Genomic DNA, 22,945 nt, shown 5'->3' with positions numbered 1-22,945 from the left:
GTTGTACAACCATCATCATGATCTAATCCCAGAACATTTTCATCACCCCTAAAAGTATCTCCAGATCCATTAGTAGTCACTTCCAATTCCACCTCCACCCCGCCACTGCCAACCACTATTCAACTTTCTGAGCACCCTGGGCATTTCACATAAATGGACTGGTGGTCTTTTGTGTTTTCCTTCTTTCAGTTGGTACCGTGTACTCAAGCTTCATCCATGTGGCACCATGTATCATTCCTTCCTTCTTTTATATGCTGGGTAATATTTTTTTAATTTATTTTTTATTATTTTAAAATATGATATATTTTATTGATTTTTTTACAGAGAGAGGAAGAGAGAGAGATAGTTAGAAACATCGATGAGAGAGAAACATCGATCAGCTGCCTCCTGCATACCCCCTACTGAGGATGTGCCCACAACCAACGTACATGCCCTTGACTGGAATCGAACCTGGGACCTTTCAGTCCACAGGCTGACGCTCTACCCACTGAGCCAAACTGGTTTCAGCTATTTTAAAAAGATGTTTCTTGAGAAAATATAAAGTCTAAGTATTCCTTAATAGAAATCTTTGCTATTCTTAGAGATTAAATGGGAGAAGATATTCAACATAAAAATTTGGCTATTCAAATTAATTTCAATATATTATTAACGGCCCTGGCTGGGTAGCTCAGTTGGTTAGAGCATTGTCCTGATATGCCAAAGTTGTGGGTTCAATCCCTGGTCAGGACACATATAAGAATCAACCAATGAATGCATAAATAAGTGGAACAAAAAATTGATCTCTCTCTCTCTCTCTCTCTCTCTCTCTCTCTCTCTCTCTCTCTCTCTCTCTGTGTGTGTGTGTGTGTGTCTCTGTTTCTTCTTCTCCTCCTCCTCCTCCTCCTCCTCCTCCTCCTCCTCCTCCTCCTCCTCCTCCTCCTCCTTCTTCTTCTTCTTCTTCTTCTTCTTCTTCTTCTTCTTCTTCTTCTTCTTCTTCTTCTTCCCCTCCTCTTTCTATATCTTCTTTCTCTCAAAAAATAAGTAAGGAAATATTTAAATATAATAATTCAGAACTGACAAAAATAAAAATCTAATGGGAGCATAAAATTCTCATCTTAATTCAGAGATTTTTTTTTTATAACCTTAGTAAAAATTAAGGTAGATGTTGGATTCACATATTCTAATTTTTAATTTAATTAAATTTTTTATCATCTGGCAAACTTTTTGCACTCCTGAGTCGAGACAAGCTTTCATTAGACAGAAGAGAAAAAAAGAGAGAGAGAGAGAGAGTAAAAAGGAGCACTAGGCTGCGGCTGAATTTAGAAAGTAGAGGTGTTCTCATCAGCCACATGAGATGGACAGGAGATTCCTTCCAATAGGCGAGAGAGCAGAGCACAGACAACAGATGTGAGAAAGGTCCTCCTAGCTGTCAGGTTCCAGCATCCTTGTGCTGAAGAAGGGGCGGTGCCACATGACTGAAGTCCAGAGGCAGTACAAAAGCCCAGGGTTTCTCCCCAACTGCCTGTCACACGGACCTGCACCATCTCTTGACTGCTCGTGGGGTTTCTGTCATCTCTTCCCCGAGGGGAGCAAACCCTTTGGAGAGTAACACTTTACTGCAGCCATGCCTGAACCTGTCCCAGAACCTGCTAAGAAGGAGGGTAAGACTCATCCATAAACCTTTTTGCTGTACTTTATAATAGCATGTTTTCATGTCGGTATTAATTTTTAAACAAATCCAACTTCTTAAATAGGCTATAAGATCATAGGATCACTGTGCTTTTAGGAAAAGACCCTTGAGAATAAAAAGGAAGAAAGATATAGGAAGAGTACGCCAATTTGAAAATATCTGACAATGACAGTTTGTGAAGGAATAGTGACTGGAAGTTTCAAATTGTGATTTTATCCTTCAATGGCCAGGGATCCTTGACATGTAACTTGAGGATATTAGTTGCTTGTGGTGAGCCAGTTGCATTTTTTCAAGTGTATTTTCATAAGTTGAATCACAATTTTTTCACCATGTATTTGCAATGTGTGTGTGTGTGTGTGTGTGTGTGTGTGTAGAGGAGCTTGGAATATACTTTTAAAAAAATGGTTAGTAGATTAGATCAAGATTTCAAAAAAGAATTGGTGACACTATTTCCAGATTGGTTGTTTTTATCAACTGGCAAACTTTAGAAGAGACAGATACAGGCATTTTTTGCTTTTAGTGCATTTGGAGCTTCATTCATTAAATTCTTCCATGGGAAGAAAATCAAACACCTGCATAAAAGAGACAAACTTTGAATATCACTGATGGGTTGTGTTTTTAATGAATCTTATTGTAGATAATTTCATAATATGTAGCCTTTAAAAATAATTAAACTGAAAATATGAAACTATTCTTCATTAGAAGAAATGCTTCACCTTTCTATAAAACAATCAAGATTAACTACTAAGTAGTAACATAAATAAATTGGAATCAGAAATTACTAAAACAACTTAATGAAAAACACAAATTAACAGCACAAGTAAATTTAGTTTTGTTTTTAATGGAAACATCTGACAAAATATTATTTCATTCACATGAGCCTTCATTTAGTGCTCATTGAATTTTTATTTTTGACTTCTGCAAATAAAAGCTGAAAAAAAGATTAGCAAAGAGCAAAATATAGCATTCAGTTTTTTCATTTTTAATTCTTAAAACTGCTTTTAACCGTTATTATGAAGAACCTTGGAAAAGATGCTAGACATTGAACCAAATTATCAAAAGTCTTTGGAATATATTTTCTTTATGTAATTAAGTAACCAGTGTTGACAGGCTGTGGTGATCAGCTTACAGGTTGGCTTTACTTGCTAGTGGAGCATTGATGGATGAAGTCTTCCACCCGAAATAACCACACCAAATGCATGCATTAATATGGGAACTTAATCCTGACTCTCAGGCAGGGAGTCCAACCCCTGCTAGAGTGTCTTATTTGTAATGCAAATGATTTACATGCGTATTAAGTGTCCTTTTTATTTGATCTGTCACTTGACTAGCCTCTTCAAGGCTTATGTGGATGAAATGCATTCTATGTTTCCTGCCTGAGGACAGAATACTGTTTTAACTAACCCACCCTTAGTGGGTGAATTTGCATGAAGCCCACTTGAAAATGGCTGAGAAACTACTAAAGAAAAAAAAAGAAAAAAGATGACAGGCTATGGAGCCTATAAAGCTAGTTAAATGACTCTGTTTGCTAAACTTTTACTTTGTCCAACAACTCAATCTGATCCATTCTACTTTTAGAGACAATGACATTTTAGAGCTACGGAGAGGAAACTGTATCTTTAAACTTCAGCTCCTCACCACCCAAAAATGTATATTTTTACTAAAGTAACACAGATACCAAAGTCCTCATGACCTTCTTTTGCTATAAAAGTACTGTTGATATTCTGTGTAGGAGTCCCCAACCCAGGACAGTAATTTTATACTCATAGATTCTTTGGTTAGTTTAAATTTAGGTGACAGAGAGTAGAGATAAAGAAAGGGTTACTGATATATTTAAAATCTTTTCAGGAATTACAGGGATTTTTTGCATTGGTATCATTTCCAGCGGGACTGATTCTTTTTTTGACATTAACATTTTTTTTTTTAATTATTGACACTCTTACAGATGTTCCCCATTTTTCCCCCCTCTTGGCCCTCTTCCACCCAGCTCCCGCCTCACCCCTCCCCTGACCTTCACCACACTGTCTAAGTCCACAGGCTAGGCGTATATGTTCTTTGGGTAATCTCTCCACCTTCTTTTATCCAGACACTCCCAAACCCCTTCCCCTCTGACATCCTTCAGTCTAGAACTGATTCTTTCCCCACTCCCCACTAATTAAATACTTTATTGAATAAATACAATACCAAACAAAATGCATTCAAATGCTTCCTAAAAATAAAAAAAGATCAATTTTAAAGGTCAGGCTAATGACAAACGCAATAAAGGCAGATAAGCTAGTTTAACATAATTGGCTGATTTTATACAGCACTTATATCTTTTAGCCCACAAGTATATTATTAAATGATAGAGAACATCTAATACAACCATTTCTACATAACTAGGAAATAAATTTCTAAGAAAAAAAGACTTTACAGACCCCATCTTTTGTACCCAACCCCAACAGTCTAATTCTAGAGGATAAAGCCAACGACTCTCCTCACACGAGCTCACGACTAAAGTCGCTTTGCTATAAAAATCTGTATTTCTGATCCGTTATGAGCATTGAGACAAGATTCAAATATTCCCAAAGAAAGAAGCACAATGCACGTTGTGGTCGCCTAGTCAGCAACAGCAAGCACTACATTCAAAACTAGAACTAACTCTTAAAGAAACTGCACCTTCAAGAGTTTTCCTGGTGAAACACGTGCATTTTAGTTTTGTTTCCATCAGAAGAGTTAGGACTATGTCAGTTCAGGAACTATTCTGGTTCTTGTACCTTTTCCTAACTGGTTTCATTTTTACCGGGGTTCATTTTTTCCCATGTACACATCCCTCTGAAAGATAGCCTCAAGAATAAAATTTGCCTCCAAACCAGTTCTTCAGAGTCATTTCAAACTACCCAAGGGACAGGTTCCTCCAGCTCCTGCAGGTCTTATTACCTCTTGCCCGGCCCAGACAGCCATGTCCAGGAAGGACATGACCAGTTGCTGTCACTCTTGATCGAATACATGGGCTGTTTGGCCCTCTTAGGATCCAAGACGACCTGGCAACTCTTTGGAAGAGGCTGAGTTTTCAGCACCTGAAGCTGCAAATGATGAATCTCTCAATTGCCTCCCAACCTTCAGTGGCCTAATTCTGGGAACTTCATGTTGGGTCTTGGGAGAGCTAGATCTTTTAAGGAGGAGGGAGAAGTTCAAGTGTAACTTTGGGCCTCAAGGAGGAGCCCTGATAGAAATGATTAGTCAATGGGCCTTGTTTTAGACCCTTGAAAATATTCTGGATGACTCACTAACCCCTTTTGGAAGAAGACGGTATTCTTTTAAAGGAGCAGCCACTTCCTATTCCTTCTCTCCACTGCTTAAATTGTGTATTTATCCTGTGCAGAACTGGATTATTTGTACCACCAGTTATAGTTTGGATTCATGCAGAAGCCTAGTAATTTCCAGTTATCCTATTCTTTTTAAAAATATATATATATATATTTTATTATTTTTTTACAGAGAGGAAGGGAGAGGGATAGAGAGTCAGAAAATTCAATGAGAAGAAACATTGATCAGCTGCCTCCTGCACACCCCCCACTGAGGATGTGCCCACAACTAAGGTGTATGCCCTTGACCGGAATCGAACCTGGGACCTTTCAGTCTGCAGGCTGACGGTCTACCCACTGAGCCAAACCAGCCAGGGCAAGTTATCCTATTTTAATGATGAAAGAGGAAGTGAAAAAAATCTCGAGATTTGTGGTAATGCTTTTTATACATTTATGCTTGCATCAACCCTAATTGAGCAGTTACTAGGAGTCAGTTGCTGGGACTTGAGGGATATATTTAATATGGCCTCTATTTTAAAAGCCCTCACTAATTGCTCCGGTGTTGATTTAAAAAAAAAAAAAATTACCAATCACTGGAAATTCTCTTTTTTTCCCTGTCAAAAAGTAATTTTATCAATAAAAATTTCTAATTTTTTGAATTAGAAAATTCCAAAAGCTTTTCTTCTATGCTAGACTTTCTAATAGTTTTAAAATACTACAAATAGCTCTTAACTGCCCCCTCCCCCAAATGATTCCTCAGAATGATATCTCTGTAGTTTGTGATAATTAAAATCATAAAGTGGTTCCCTACCTACTTTGACAACTATTTATTGTCACAATCTAAAGTTACTAAAAAACACTCGTCTAAAGCACCAACTTGAGGCTTCAACACAAATTTCACTTTTTGTTACATGACCTATCAGGCCCTTGTGTATTTATGTACTTAACATAAGCACAGAAAGCAAAAAGGTGCTTGTGTAATATTCAAAAAACCTTGGGGGAGTCACTGTCATTCCTTCATCAGCTATGTGAGATCTCTTCTTGAAAACTCAAACCTACAGAAAAACATCATTCCATTTATGACCATAATCTTAAGGTTATCATTCTGATAACTCTGAGAATCAAAGGATGGCATTGTTGCTAGATTCTTTTGCTATATCACCATGCAATATATATCTAGCTAATCTATCTTGGCCCTTTTCAGTAGAAATAGGTGAGGTCTTGGTAATGGAGAATAACTTTTTTTTTTTTTTTTTAAGTCTGTAAGACTTTTTTGTTCGCTTTATCTTTCTTTCTTGGTTCCCTAGAAATTTCGCCATATTTTAAAATTCTGCTAACTATCTCAATGTAGAGCAGCATTCATAACCTCTTGCCTATTTCTCAGCATGGCTCAAGGCTTAATCATCATCAGAAAAAGGAAGCCTGGTGACAGAAAATCTACCTGCATGAGATCGGGTGGCTTATTTCAAACACCAAAACAAAGTTATCTTTGGAAAAGTCATCTTATTCCCTGGTGGCGGGGTTTAGTGGATAAAGCATCCGTCTGTGCACTGTGAAGGGTCTCAGGTTCGATTCCCAGTCAAGGGCAATGTATTGGGTTGCAGGTTTGATCCCTAGCCTGGGTCAGGGTGAGTGGGAGAGGCAATCAATCGATGTGTGTATCTTTCTCTCTCTGTCCTCTGACTCTTTCTCTCTCTCCCTCCTTCTTTCCTTTCACTCTCTGAAAAGCAGTGGAAAAAAATGCCCTTATCTTATATATAAACTATTACCTTTCCTTCAAATTGGGAAAAAGTTCATTTGCAGGAAATAAGGGAAAAAACAGGGGAAGAGAGAGGAGGTATTTAATCAAAGGCAACTATTCTTCTACTTCGAATGGTTTATTTAGGCCAAGTGAAAGATTTGGAAGAGGAATAAAGAAGTTGTATGAATGACTGGATAAATGAATGAATATGTTTCCCCCTGAAAAAAAACATTGCCATGCTGTACTGGAGAGGTCTGTGTAGGTTTGAGCTATCTGTTTTCAGAAGGAATACTCTGCAAATGCACATGAGAGAGACTTAATACTTGGCAAAATCATTCTTTTTCAGTAGCCTGATTTTATGACTCTGCGGATTGCACCTGTTAGGAAGATAAATAAAGGACTGGCCAATTCTTTCCTCTCAAGTGCCCTAAATATATCACTTTAAAAAAAAAACTTGGGAAAACAAATTGTATCCTTGCTTCTCATCCAATAAGTCAGAAGAAGTGTCCCCAGACCTTTCAAACAGCAGCAAAGTTGTGGTAAGAAAGTTCCTGAAACAGAGATCGAGGTTAGGCCCTCTGGCCCCTGATGGGTCTGAGGGACCCAAGAGAAAGGGAAAAGCGCGGCACTTGCAATCTTTTGTTCTCTCAGTGGCTCTTTGATTTTGTTCATGAAACTCTTTTAAAATTTGTTTTTATTACTTTTTGTTGTTAATTTTCACCCGATGATATTTTTCCATTAATTTTTAGAGAGAGTGGAAGGAAGGGTGAGAGACAGAGAAAAAAAAATCCATGTGAGAGAGAAACATCATTTGGCTGGCTCCTGCTTGTGCCCCTACCAGGGCCGGGATGGGGCCTGCAACTGAGGTATGTGTCCTTGACCGGAATTGAACCCGGTACGCTTCAGTCCCAGGGCCGAAGCTCTACCCACTGTGCTAAACCAGCTAGGGTGAGACATTTTTTATTTTAGACTCCTCTGGACACACAATTCACAGAGTTTTCTTATTTATACCAATTGCCAAGTCCCTGAATCTGACATGAATATTTGAATAAATTACCCAAACTGAGGTCTCTAAAACAAAACAAAACACAATACACACACACACACACACACACACACACACAAACCCAAAACACAGGGCACAAAAATAAATGGTCACTTTAAAACTTGAGTGACTATAAAATGATGTTTTTGCAATTCTTCTGTAAACAAACAGATGCTTTTTTAAATTTCAGAGAGTTGAGGGAAGAGGTTGCTTTGAAAGGAAATAAGTGCTATTGTTTTTATAATCCTAGAAAGCTTTTTTTTTGTTATTTTTGCTTAAGTTTCTTTTAATTTTTAAATACAAACTTTATTTGTAGGCTCTTGATAAACACACAGGGAAGAATTTTTATTATTGTTAATAATTGCTATTTTTGTCGGCACTCTCCCTTAATTAGTCTATGAGACCTAAATTAAGAGACACAAAATACTCCTGGCAGCCTGTGTCTTCTGGAGTAATTCTAGACCTCATCCCTAGACATGCTTGGGTGTGTTAGATAATAAAGAACAGGACTAAAGCTCTAGCAATAACAAATAAGCAGAAAACTCTTCACTTCTTGTGTAGTTGAGGGGAAATCTCCATGTCTTCTTTCTTTGTTTTTACTTTATGTCCATTTTCGATGGGGACAGATTTCTTTTCTGCAAGAGTCCTAGGTTGATTCAACATATTGTGTCCTCGGGAAACTCAGATACCCAGAATCATGGATACTGAATTATAGTGTTCTGAGTGAGGGTCACCATGAAGTAGCTATTGTTTGTGTAAGAGCAGTTTCCTAACAGTTGAAAGCTAATATTTAAGGAATGCAAAACTGAAAAAGCAACTTTATCATTAAATTTCCTATGTGTATGCAAATTGTCTTATCACCAGAGCCAACAGGACTTCTGTCCCAGAGCTTTTTTTTTTTTTTTTTTTTTTTTAATATATTTTATTAATTTTTTACAGAGAGGAAGAGAGAGAGATGAGAGTTAGAAACATTGATGAGAGAGAATCATCAATCAGCTGCCTCCTGCACAACCCCTAGTGGGGATGTGCCCGCAACCAAGGTACATGCCCTTGACCGGAATCGAACCCGGGACCTTTCATTCTGCAGGCCGACGTTCTATCCACTGAGCCAAACCGGTTTCAGCTGTCCCCAGAGCTTTTTATAAGGACAGCCTCAAAATATCAGTAGTGATCTTTTCTGCTTATAACTAAAAATTGAACCACGTCTCTTTCGCATGGATAGGCCCAGGTATAATTTACAAAGAGTGCATTCATTTTGGACAGCCACAAAAATACACAACAAATAACATTTCAGGATGTTCCCATTCATGGGGTTGGTTATTCCTGTGTTTTTATATGCATTGCCATCAGATTATATGGACTCCATCAGATTGGGGTGTGAAGTGGTTGATTTGGCAAAGAGAAAGAGCAGGATCATTTATTCACATGCTTATTTCTTTCTCTAAAATGAGCACAAATGCCCGGCCAGTGCCACTCAGTGACTGAGCATTGACTTATGAACCAGGAGGTCATGGTTTGATTGCCGGCCAGGGCACATGGCCTGATTGCAGACTCAGTCCCTGGTGTGGGGTGGGCAGGAGTCAGCCAATTGGTGATTTCCTCTCATCATTGATGTTTCATAATTTTTTATAAACATTTTAAAAAATTGATTTCAGAGATAGAGAAGGAGAGGGAGATTAAAACATCAATTATGAAAGAGAATCATTGATCGGCTGCCTCCTGTACGCCGCCTACTGGGAACAATCCTGCAACCCAGGCATGTGCCTAGGAATCGCACATAGGATCCTTCAGTCCATAGGCTGACGCTCTATCCACTGAGCCAAACCAGCGAGGGCTATTGATGTTCCTGCTCCCTTTTCCTTCCTCTCTGAAATCAATAGAAGTTTATTTAAAAATTAAAAATAAAATGAGTTCCCCAAAAACCACCTGTAATATGATTTTCATTATGTCTTTCAAGTCTGAAACCCACTTTGATAAGACTTTTGCTCTTTTATACTCTCTTAGGAATCTTTTTATGGGCTTAGTTGGCACCTCAATACAACATCTAAAATTACATCTAATATGCCTGGCCGCTGTGGCTCAGTTGATTGAGCCTCTGCCCCATGCACCAAAAGGTTGCCTGTTTGATTCCCAGTCAGGGCACATGCCCAGGTTGCTGGTTCAATCCCCAGTAGAGGGTGTGCTGGAGGCTTATGATCATCAATGTTTCTATCTCTCCCTTTCCCTCCCCTCTCTATAAATCAAAGTTAATAAAATTATGTCTAATAACATGTCAGATGTTAGATTTCATCATTTGGTCTTATTAATTTTTTGTCTTGTACATTAGATATTTACAAGAACCTGGGATAATTTTTTCTTCTTCAAAATCATCTAATTCTTCTTCTAAATAGCATTAAATCTTTTTTTTAAATGTCTCAGGAATTATTTGCTTGTATTAGGTAATAGTTTCTGCCTTCTATAAAACTGTATACATCTTGAAACAGGATTTGCTGCTTATAACTAAAAATGTGTAATTTCTCATTTTTAAGTTAGAGTTGTTTTGCATATAGTATGCATTTGGCTTTCTTCTTATGCATATTAAATAAATGATATTAATTATTGAACAGTGATATGAAAAAATTATACTATTTACTAATAGAATATTCTAGGTGGTTCAAAGTACAGATGTACCAAGTACTTAGTTACCTTGTCTGTAGACGAGAATAATAATAGTACCTAACTCATTGGGTCTTTGTAAGCATTAAGCAGGTTAGGTAAAAAGCTCAGAACAGGACTTAGCACATAGTAAGAACTACATTTTCCTTCTGAAGCAGCAAACTTAGAAATCTTGTTGTTAAAGGTGTTAAATGCCACGTTTAATATAAATTTTGAGGATATTTGACTTCCTTACCTTGTGTTACTATCCATAATACATTACAAAAGAGCTGTTGTTATTATCGTAGCCATAATTGGCACCATCATAAATTTTTTTGTTTGTTTTTTAACTCGGGTGAAGCATCTTAGCTTTTACCCAGGGATCAAATAAGAACCTCTGTTGTGTTACATGCAGTGTGTCATGTCCAGCTGGGGGTCTCCAGTTGTTAGACAGAAGGTAAGAAGATTGTGGGGCATGGCCTTTCTCACGGAGGTGAAGGTGTCACCCTACACAGTTGGTCATGTAACCAGATCTGCCACTATATCTGGGTTTGTTGGACATTCAGATTTCTCTCTCCACCAAGGGTGCTTTCTGCAGGTGGGGTCTGACCATCTCTGTGATAACCACGTAAAGAATGCCCCTTGGTCACATATGGATGTGGAGAGTGACTGATTGAGTGCTGCTGTGTTTACTGTTGTGGAATTTTATTTTTATGACCCACCTGGCATTGGCACTGTTCTTCCTCTATTTTTAAAAAGTTACCCAGTGTGAGGCCCAGTATGCCTTGGGCAAGGTCTTTGAGGAATTATCTGATAACCTATAACCATCTAAGAGCGATATGATTGTGATGATGATCAGCTGAGGAGCAGACACCCCCCCCCCCCCCCCCCCCCCCCCCCCCCCGGGAAAGGCATAAAGAAGGGACTAAACAAGGAAATTGTTAACAATTCAAACCACTTTTGTAATAATTTTCTTTGGACCCATGCAAAGTTTTTAAATTTCTTCCATTTCAGTCAAGGTTCCCCGACACCACGATGCCATTCAACACCCCCATTTGATTCTTACTTTAAAGCACGTAAGAATAGGGAGAAAGAGACGAGTCATCAGATCTTAGCAGAAGGTCTTATTTTCACCCAGCCCCGTGTTTATAGCGAGAAGCTATTTGTTGCAATGTAATACTAACCACATTTGAATCCTCTTCCTGTGTAGAATGACATCTTGAGTTGAAACATTCCTAATTAGAAAGACAAGAACAAGCTGACTAGGAGAGGGGGAAAATAAATCCTGTGGATTCAGTGAACTTCCATCAAACTGAATGATGAGCCACTGAAATTTTACATACTTGATGCACAATTAGGTTAATCTATTCAGAATCTTAGAATATCATCTTTGGCAATACATGTAAATGAATACGGATTAAATGGATAGAATCATTCTGAATAGCTGGATTCTCTGGGTAGCTACAGGTTTTTATTCTTGAATCTTATTATTTTAAACAATTTGGATAGAGACAAGCCTAAAGTGTAATATATTGCTCCTCACCTTTTTTTTTTTCTTTTCTTTTCTTTTTATCCTCACCTGAGGATATTTTCCCCATTGCTTTTTAGGGAGAGTGGAATGGAGGGAAAGAGCGTGGGGGGGGGGGGGATTGAGAGACACCTATGTGAGAGAGACACATTGCTGGGGATGGAACCTGCCATCCAGAAATCAAACCCATGATCCTTCAGTGCTCAGGCTGATGTTATAACTACTGAGTACACTAGCCAGGGCAATTACTCTTTGCTCTTAAAAACAAAGTTCAGCTGAAACCGGTTTGGCTCAATAGAGTTGGCCTGCGGATTGAAGGGTCCCAGGTTTGATTCCAGTCAAGGGCATGTACCTTAGTTGCGGGCACATCCCCAGGATGGGATGTGCAAGAGGCAGCTGATCGATGATTCTCTCTCATCGATGTTTCTAACTCTCTATCCCTCTCTCTTCCTCTCTGTAAAAAAATCAAAAAACATCACAAAACACACATACACATACACACACACATACACATACACACACACACACACACACACACACAAACATAAACAAAAACAAACAAACAAAGTTCAATGAATATAACTTAATGTTGTCTTAAATTATAGATGTGTTATTGTACCACCTGAAATCCTGAGAGCCAAAATTATTTGCTTTTGTATTAAAAGGGCTCAGGTTATTTGTATTTAGAATTTGTGTATAATTTTTCATAGATTTCCTGTCTCATCCCTTGCCAGAAGGCTGCTGTCTTCTTTTATTGCTTTTGTTACTCAGTATGTGAAGCTGCCCTTGTCTTCCCTTGGTTTGTTTGCTCTGGACCCCAGACCAGGTCACCAATCTGGTTGAGTAGGGCCTCACTAAGGAGTTTCTGCAGGGAACCTAACACATCACATTTAAGGAGGCACTCACTTTCAGGGTTGTGCAAGAGCAGTGTCAGTGCCTGTGAGTGAGTGCTCCCTTAAAAGTTAGACCCTGGGCACCTGGCCTGCCTCACCCTGGCCCCTCCCAGTTCCTAGACCAACTGAGGACCTGGGTTAGGGGCTTCTCTTGTCAGTAAAGCACTTGAGCTCTTAGTGCCCAGAGCTTGAGGGGCTTGAGGGGCTTGAGACAAATCCATTTTGTCCGTGGGAGACCCTTTTAATTTGCTGCTCAGCAGCTGTTGTCTGAGTCAGGGAAGTTGCTAGATAGCTGAGTTCTGAGGAGAGGTGGTACTAGACAACATTGGCCTTTTGTCTCTATTATTGTACGAGGAAAATGGTTATTACCCCCAAATCAATTTATGACTTTGACTGCTTTATTTGTTTTATTAATCAAGGCTACAGATTATTCCCAAATGAGCCACATGACATGTTTATTTAAAAGAAAGAGAAAAGCACACACACAAAATATTTTTCAACAAGATTTGCAATAAATTCTAAACATTTCTAAAACATTTTGGTCGCAGGTTCACTTTCATATTATTTATAACTAGTGACCTGGTGCACGGATTCATGCACATTAAAAGGAAATTAATTAGAAGGTGGCTGGCAAGGCTGGACTGGGTGAGAAGGGCCAGACAGCCCTGAAGCCAACTTCCCATGGTCCCTTCCTCATCAGCTGCATGTGGGTGGCTCTATGACTTGAAAGGCACCTGTGGAATGATCAGGTTATTTGTATTTAGAATTTGTGTATAATTTGAGCAGCAAATTAAAAGGGTCTTCCAAGGGCAAAATGGATTTGTCTCACCTTTGGCAGGTGAGATCCCTTGGCCTGGCCTGTGAGGATCAGGCAGAAACTGGCTCTCTGAGTGCGAGAGGGCACTCTGCAAAGTTGCTGTCCTACAGGGTGTGAAATGCAAACACAAGTGTGCAGTAAACCAGATTAGGGGCTGACAGTGGCCCAGCAACAACATAACCCATGGCCTGAAGTGGAATAGTGAGGCCCTGCATCCTCAGCTCCTTCCTCTCTGGTTACCCAAGAACCACCACTGCCAAGTCACTTCAGCTTGGCAGCACCTGTGTTGAGCGTCTTCCCCCTGGTGGTCAGTGTGCCTCATAGCAACCCTTCAGATGGAGTGAAGGACACTTACCAAATTAGACTTTTATATATAGAGAGGCCTATCTTTTTATATATATGTATATATAGACTAGAGGCCCGATGCACACATTTCTGCAAGAGTAGACCTTCCTTCCTCCGGTTATGGCACCAGCTTCCCTCTGGCACCCAGGACCTAGGCTTCCCTCGCAGCCCTGCTTCATCGGGAAGGATGTCAGGCCTAATTAACATATTATGCTTTTATTATTATAGATAATTAATAAGGAAATGAAAAAGCATTTATTTTACTCATTGTATCTATCAATAGTTACTGTACTAGGAATTTAAATTGATAAAATAATTTACAACACAAGAATACACAGCATAACTTATATTAGCTGTCAGAGCATCATGTCTTCACACATATATTCTATGGAAAGGTTACTCCATGTTTGTGAGATTGTGAGTGCAAAGGGCAAATAATGTCTTAGCATTATTTAAAAAAATAGTTTTGTCCTCATGGACTCCCCAAAGGGGATTTGGGGGTTCTTGTGGATGCCAGACTATAATTATAGAATCACTGTTATAAATCAATATAGAATTGCCTCTAAAAAATGTGTAATTCCTTTAATTGTCAAGGTGTAAAATGTAGAATAAGTAGAACAGGAAACAAATTAAGCACAAAACTATAAAAACATTAGATTAAACAATAATTTATACCCAAAATCTATATCACTGATGCATAAGCTAATAGAAATATATTGTCATTTGCATTTGCTAATGTTTTTGGTGACACTTACAATTTATATAATCAAAACTTCTCTAAGAGTGATGGCCACCCCCATGAACAATATTTTATTTTTTTTTAATATATTTTTTATTGATTTCAGAGAGGAAGGGAGAGGGTAAGAGAGATAGAAACATCAATGATGAGAGAGGATCATTGATCAGCTGCCTCCTGCCCACCCCATACACTGGGGATTGGTGCAACCCAGACATGTGCCCTGACCGGGAATCGAAACATGATCTCCTGGTTTATAGGTCAACACTCAAATCACTGAACAGTGCCGGCTGGGCTGGACAATATTTTATATTAAAGCATTTACCGTTGTTCTGTTGTCAAGGCATGTATAGTCCAGACTGCTACTTGTACAGAGTGCAGACCCCACGATCAGCAGGGGATGCGCCTGCCAGTGTTTACGACATATTTACTCTAAAAAGAAAGATAATTTCTGTGCTACCAAAAGTGACAAAACAGGAGTTGGTCAGACAGAGCCTTATTCATCATAATGTTTGCAATACATAAGGCAATCACATATTTTATTTCAAACGGAGAATTTCACTCTAAGAATAAGAAATAATAATTAGGGATAACATACAATATTTTCCTGCACCCCAAGTTGCCAAAAGAGGGTTTTAGCATGTTTATTTTATTAAAAAAAAAAAAAAGTGGCGAAAAGAAAACCACAAAAAGACCTAGAATCCTGCCACTCAAGGGCATTGACTGTTATTATAGGTTCTTCCTATCTTTTCTATGACAACAATTGTGCCCTCCATGCTTTCAAAAAGCTAAATTAAATTGTGTATGAGGTCCCATAAAATATTTTTAAGCGGGTCAGGCGATGTATTGGAGCCAGTGAGCCCATGGGAAGAGAAGAGCTGGGTTGTTTACATCGTTTTGGTGTAGAGACACACACATACAGAGAGGCAAGTCAGTGCCAAAGACTTCGAATTTCCCCTCTTAGTTTACTGACCAGGGTCCCTTGGTCATTGGAAGCAGAAACGGACAGCCCTGGAGGCCAGTAATGGCGTTACTGGGTTCCTAGCCTTTCAGCAGCAGCACGAAGGCCACATGGGGGCTGTCTACTTAATAGCTGCCACCGGTGCCCATCAATTAGAACGCCCTGGCACTCACTGTGCGGGCCTGCCATTGGTGGCATACCTGTGCTGCTTACAGTAGGTGGTCATAGGAAAAATCCACCATAAATAGCTCGAGCCCTTTGAAAGCATTTCAGGGTTGCAGAGGCAAAGTCTATATCTGTGAACCAGACAGGATCAAAGAGCCGTCGCGCTTGCCAAAAGGGGCAGGAGCTTGCTTGACTTGCTGGTTCAGAATCCAATTCATTTTCACATTGTCTATTAACATATTTCCTTGGGCTTAACTTTTTAGAGTATTTGGTTTCTTCTTTTCATTTAAAAAAAAAAAAAAGAAAGAAAGAAAAGTTTAAAAACAGCAACAACAACCTGGCTGGCATGGCTCAGTGGTTGAGCTTTGACCTATGAACCAGGAGGTCACAGTTCAATTCCTGGTCATGGCACATGCCCAGGCTGTGGGCTCAATCTCCAGTGTGGGGCATGCAGGAGGCAACCAATCGTTGATGTTCCTCTCTCATCGTTGATGTTTTTATCTCTCTCTCCCTCTCCCTAAAAATAATAAAAAGATATATTAAAAAAATAAAAACAGCAACTTATATATCCCTGCTACTTTAGTCCATCCTGTTGGTCTGCTTTCTAATGGAGACAATGGGATGACGGGAAGAAGGCAAAGAGCCACCTTTCCTCACATGGCAGAAAAGTTGCATGGAATTTGCCCTTTGGTTTTTGAAAAAGCAGAGATGTAGTAGAATAAATATCCATTTGCTCTCAATCTCAAGAGCTTCCCAAGGCCAGGCGCCTTCCGATAGTCACAGCAAGGCTAAACTAGTTGGCGGCGGAGGTGGCATGCTTGTCCATGCCCGTCTGGAGGGGCTTTTTGCTGAGAAACGCAGCCCAGATTTTGAAAGGGGGGATTCCTTAGAAAGGCGAGGGGTATACTGTCATTGACGGCCAACACTCTAGTCCTAATTGCTCTCCTGCCCTTGTTAAGAAGTGGAAGAGGTGTTGACAGTAAGAAGAAATATAAATGATGGGGTTGGGCGAATGCTCGTGAGCCTACAGCCAGGGGGAGGGTCAACCGTGCGAGACATAGCGTTCCCTGTGGGTAAGACAGACGAAGAAAGCTGCCCTTAGAGTGCCAGGGGCCAGTTCTTCATTTCCTGGCAGCGAGGGGAAGGGCCTTTTGTGCGGGCAGGAACAGGCTGCCAGTCAACTATATTTATGGAGCAGCTGCTGTGCAGACTTTGAAGAGGAGGAGGAGACAGGCCTTGTCCTCAAGAAGCTTGTGATCAAAGAGAGAAGAAAGCTCCTCACCTACTGTAAGCCCTTCGCCTTCACGGTGGCATTTGAAGGGGAAGGGACTTGGTGAAAGGGCAGAGTCCGAGCCTTGTCTCTCTAAGTGTGTGTCAGGGTCCGGCAGCATCAGCCTCACCTGGGAGCCTGTTAGAAATGCAGAGGCTCAAACCCAGAGTCAGAATCTGCACTTGACCAAATCCCTATAGATGATCTGTTGGCACGCTGCAGTTTCAAAAGCACTAGAGGGGCCTGGAGGTGCTGCCTTTAGAATATTCTGAGAGAGAAAGCTACCTCAAAATATCCGGTTCAGTGAGTAAATTGGTACAAAAGGCAGTCCATTTACCTGTGAGCTTCTTTATTATTATTATTATTATTTTAAAATATATTTTACTGATTTTTCAGAGAGGAAGGGAGAGGAATAGAAAGTTAGAAACATCGATGAGAGAGAAACATGGATCAGCTGCCTCCTGCACACCCCCACTGTGGATGTGTCTGCAACCAAGATACATGCCCTTGACCGGAATCGAACCTGGGACCTTTCAGCCCGTAGGTCGACGCTCTATCCACTGAGCCAAATCAGTTTTTGCACCTGTGAGCTTCTGAAACACTGGCATCTCATCTTAGCCTCACTTACTAGTATAAGCCCCGCCGTTCTTACTCAATTTCATATGGGAGCTCAATGAATCTCAGTTGCATGGGTGCCTCTTCCTACAGCCCTAGTCAGTGGGGTCCTGTGGAAATTGCTGGGAATGAATTATTGTTACAGAGGCAGCCAATGAATTTTGGGAAAACGAAAATGATTATTAGAGGAGTGAGCAAAGCTATGGGCAAAGTCAGAGACACAGGTGTGAGTTAAAGTGAGAGTTTTGGGCCCTGAGACTTAGCTGCCATAGTTTGTGTTCGGTCTACGTCACGTGTCACTTGGCCTTTGCCACTCCTGGTTCCCCATCTCTCCAGGTTTAAGGCAGCCGGTATTCTTTGTTTCACGTGCACTGAAAACTATTGAGAGTTCATTTTCTTATCTTTTCTGCCCCACCAGGATTGATTGAGTTATCTACATTGTGCACACTCTATATCATACATGTACATGTCATCAGAATCATCTATTACCATTTTATAGTAGGAGACTGTTCAGTTCCCAGATGCTTCCTCACCTCCCACCCCAATTTCAGACGTGTTTGTTCTAGAACATGATACAGCCCACAGACCTCGAAATAAGGCCCATCTCTAGCAAGTGGCAGGTGTGAAAAGACATTTTTAGAGAAAAATTCTGATAATGATGATGATGACCAAGGAGGAATAAAGCATATACAGGGTGTACCCTGTTTCCTGCCCCTGCAGGAACTCACTCTTTGCTGCCAACAACCCTTAAGATAAATTCTGCTATTATTTCCATCGCCTCAGAGAGGAAATTAAGACATGCTCCACTCCTACAGACAAGGCAACACCCACCTGAGGCTATCCACCTGCCACACGTCCAACACGGAAACCATCCTCACAAGCCACGATATTTTGAATTTAATTTTAAAAAATCAATTTGCAATGAATATTATAAACAGAAATATATTACTCACAATGCAGATGTTCTTGAATATTTTCAGCTGAAAATTCTCATGAAAAAATGATTTTATTTATTTATTTATGTATTTGCTTTCTAAATAGTTTGTATTTTTTCATTTTTTAAAATATATTTTTATTGATTTTTTACAGAGAGGAAGAGAGAGGGAAGGAGAGTTAGAAACATCGATCAGCTGCCTCTTGCACACCCCCTAATGGGAATGTGCCCGCAACCAAGGTACATGCCCTTGACCGGAATTGAACCTGAGACCCCCCAATCCGCGGGCCGACGCTCTCTCTATCTACTGAGCCAAACCAGTTTCGGCAGAAAAATGATTTTAAAGCTGGTCAGAGCTGCCACTTAAGGAAAACTTTTTTTTTCTTTTTTTTTTAAATAGACTGGCGTGGCGTGTGGGGAAGGTCCGTCTCTTGCGTCTACAGATGTTTATGGCATACGATGGGTTAAGACCAGTCAATTCGGTGTTGGAAATGCAGTAATATCTCTGAAAAGGCCATCCATTTACTTCTGCTCCACAAGTATGAGCATCTGAGAGGGGAAGGGCAGCACCAGGCTGCAGCACCCGGCTTCTGAGTCAGGCAGACCTGGCCACCCTTCAAGGATCTGTGGAACCTTGCTGGGCCTCAGTTTCTTTCTGCAAAATGGGGGTAATTATAGCACTGACGTCATAGAGTTGTAAGGATGATAAGAATTAATATACACTAGGTCCAACGTGTGGTGGGTGCCAAAAGTGGTTGTGCTTTATTTATTCCTTCATTGGTTGTAAAGTAATGGAGTTTCTATGGTTTAAGAAGGAGAAATTTTTGCTCTACCTACCTACCAGGTAAACTGCATTTTTCTGTTTGTTTTTTTTCCCTTCCAAAACCTTTCTAAAAAAATGTACTAGCATTTATATCCCGTGTCTCTGACTATCCGGCAATGACCCATGCTGTGTGGATTTCTCGGAAGTGGAATTAAGCCCTTTAAATTCTCACTCTGTTTTGATTTGGGGTGTTTAGACACAATGGAAATGGAGAACTCATATTCAGGGTGCATTTACAGTTTCAGTGTTCAAGACTATATTCGCTTTACTTATTTGATTAGAATTCACCCTTGGCATTACTTCCAAAACAGGATTTTAGATAACTTCAGCTTCCCTTACAAAATAGGCCTTTATTTACATAGACGCTGAGAAAGTATCACCAATTTTTAAAAAATATATATTTTATTGATTTTTTACAGAGAGGAAGGGAGAGAGATAGAGAGCTAGAAACGTCGATGAGAAACATCAACCAGCTGCCTCTTGCACACCCCCTACTGGGGATGTGCCCGCAACCAACGTACATGCCCCCGACCGGAATCGAACCTGGGACCTTTCAGTCCACAGACCGACGCTCTACCACTGAGCCAAACCGGTTTTGGCGAAGTATCACCAATTTGATAGTTTATGTGCAATCACCAAAGAAGTCCTTCTTAAGTTTTTTAAAAATATATATTTTATTGATTTTTTACAGAGAGGAAGAGAGAGGGATAGAGAGTTAGAAACATCGATGAGAGAGAAACATTAATCAGCTGCTTCTTGTACACCCCCTATTGGGGGTGTGCCCGCAACCAAGGTACATGCCCTTGACCGGAATCGAACCTGGGACCTTTCAGTCCATAGGACAACGCTCTATCCACTGAGACAAACTGGTTTCGGATTAAGTTTTCTTTTTTTTTTTTTTAATCAATTCACTGCACACTTAATGTGTTTTCAGGAGCAAAATAAGTTACCAGGGAGAAAAGAAGAAAAAAAAATGTAAGATCCTTGTTCTGATTTTGTTGTGAGGGAAAAGAAACATACATATACAAAGACAACTGAAGATTAATGAAAAACAATTAATGAATGATGTGGCCCAGAATCCCCAAAAAATAATGAAGAGGAACAGAATGGAATAATTAGCTGAGTGTCTTATAAGAAATGTAAAAAAGATAGGTCAAGATTACTATCAGACAACAGAGGTAATAGTTATTGCTGTAAATTATAGAACTCTATCTACATGCCAGGAACGTTGCTGAGCATTTTACATAGGATCAGCACCCTTGGAAATCATTTATCTTATTATACTTATTTCACCTACGAGCACACCAAGCTGATAGAGATTAAGGAATTGCCCAGGTCACACAACTAATAGGGTGTAGAGTCAGGATTCAAAAACCTAAGTCTGTCTGACACAATCCCACGCAGGTCTGTTGGGAAGAAGATCATCACTCTCCTCAGTGGCAGAAAAGTCAGAAGGTGAAGAGAGACACCAGCTCTAGAACAGAGGGGCCGCCCAGAGAGAGAGGGAGGAAGTGGCCGCTGACAGTGGCTTTGAATGCTAACCTCCAGGGCATAGACCTAACCAAATAGGTAACAGGACCCTCTCGTGTAGAATAACAGGATGAAAACCAGTTTGGCCTTACTAATCCCTGCAGCTGTGGGGAAAGAGACTGAAGGGGAGCCCAGCTGGTGTGGCTCAGTGGTTGAGCACTGACCTATGAACCTCGAGGTCACGGTTAAATTCCCAGTCAGGGTGCATGCCCAGGTTGCAGGCTCGATCCCCAGTAGGGGGGTGCAGGAGGCATCTGATCTATGATTCTCTCTCATCATTGATGTTTCTATCTTTCCCTCTCTCTTCCTCTCTGAAATAAATAAAAAAATATATATATATTTAAAAACAGACTGGAGGGAGAACAAAGTTGTCTGCAGAGAGAGCCAGGAAGAGGTCCTCAGGCAATGGGCAACAGAGATAGCATGTCAAAGAAATGGGATTCTCACTCTCAGTATTCTGGTATCCATGTGCTGAATCAGCTCACCCAAAGCTGAGAGCTCAACATGAGATTTACACCTCTGCACTCAGAACTCTGAAAATAAAATGCTTTGACCCTGGGCTTTGTCTTCTAGTTGCCAATGGCACTAAAGATCATTTCCATGATGTGGCAAAGAAAGATGCCATTTATGGAACACATGTCTTTCACTGTATCTTTAAGCCACATTACATCCTGTCACGTTATCATCTGCCAATCTGAAAGGTTATATGTGTTTTTTTTGTTTGTTTGTTTGATTTTTAGAGAGAGTGGAAGAGAGAGGGAAAGACTGAGAGAAACACTGATGTGAGAGAAACACAGAGATTGGTTGCCTCCTGCACCCACCCCAACCAGGGCCCAGGCCAGGGAGGAGCCTGCAACTAAGTACGTGCCCTTGACCAGAATTGAACCTGGGATCTTTTAGTCCATAGGCTGATGCTCTATCCATGGAGCCAAATCGGCTAGGGCTGTGTGTGTGTGTGTGTGTGTGTGTGTGTGTATGTGTGTGTGTGTGTGTGTTTCCATTTAGTCGTTTTCCCCTACCTTATTACTAAATAGTAATGTATTTATATGATCATCTGGATGAAAATCATTTTTTAATTTCAATTGGAGTTTATACCTGGCACAAAAAAAATATTAGTGATGGAAGAAGACGTTGCTACATCCTGGCAGCCCTGCACCTCTCCTTTCTTTTTTCCTGTTCCCATGACATCTAGCCCTTCTTCGGTGCCCACTCCTGTCTGCCCAGACTGAAACAGGGCGCTTGGCCTGCACATAGAAATGGCTTTTGGGCCATACTGCTGGTTGCGAGGTCTTGTCCTCTTGGCTTGGAAAGAGCCACTTGTAGAAAAAAATGTGGAAAATCCTAGATCCAGACAAAGACAAAACTCCTGGGATCCCACAGAGTGCCTATAATATAAAAACTTTGCTTTGATATTTAATTGTCAAGAAGAAAATAATTGCAAAAGAGTTCGCCTTCCTTAACTGCGTCTTCCTGCGCTGGAGGAGGAGCAGCTGGTCCTCACGCGCAGGCCACTAATCCCCAATCCTGGGCACCCGCCGGGACTCAGCAGGGGAAATTCTATGCCCTGTGGTCACGGGGTGTGCCTTTACGGACTTGGACTTAGAATGTTCTTTAACAGAAGTTCCTTTAACAGACTTTACTGCCAGACTACTCTATAATTCTGGATCTCTAAGCCAAGTATAAAACCTCAAAACCAGAGCTCTAAAACCTCTGGATAAGTGTAGGAAATCTACTCCAGGCATATGACCCTGCCACCCGGATCCCCATTTTACCTGTGTCCTATCCATCCCTAGTCTCTGCCACCTCCTGGAAATCTAAACAATACCATTTATTTTTAATTAAAAAAAAATATTACTTTATTTTTTATTTTTACTGAGTTCAGGGAGGAAGAGGGAGGAAGAAATAGAAACATCAATTATAAGGAGAGAGAATCATTGATCAGCTGCCCCCTG

The 22,945-nt window shown here is 40.4% G+C and overlaps 1 protein-coding gene across 13 annotated transcripts in view; it reads left to right on the top strand.

Annotated features, from left to right (window-relative positions):
- Window positions 1-1,399: 1,399 nt before the first annotated feature.
- MYBPC1 (myosin binding protein C1) overlaps window positions 1,400-22,945 on the top strand; it is a 104,528-nt gene continuing 82,982 nt past the window's right edge. For 7 of the 13 annotated variants that reach the window (XR_006742763.1, XM_045587599.1, XM_045587596.1 and 4 more), the window contains exon 1: window positions 1,401-1,640. Coding sequence is in view for 12 of the 13 variants with exons in the window: in XM_045587599.1 (XP_045443555.1) it covers window positions 1,604-1,640 (37 nt within the window). In the remaining variant the exon portion in view is untranslated. Of the gene's footprint in view, window positions 1,641-22,945 lie in introns of all 13 variants that reach the window. The other 6 variants (XM_045587601.1, XM_045587604.1, XM_045587600.1 and 3 more) reach the window with 2 other exon arrangements.

Source organism: Pipistrellus kuhlii, unplaced genomic scaffold (genome assembly GCF_014108245.1).
Source record: "Pipistrellus kuhlii isolate mPipKuh1 unplaced genomic scaffold, mPipKuh1.p scaffold_m20_p_3, whole genome shotgun sequence".
Taxonomy (NCBI): domain Eukaryota; kingdom Metazoa; phylum Chordata; class Mammalia; order Chiroptera; family Vespertilionidae; genus Pipistrellus; species Pipistrellus kuhlii.
The sequence above is the reverse complement of the archived record's forward strand: the minus strand, read 5'-3'. Positions and strand labels throughout refer to the sequence as shown.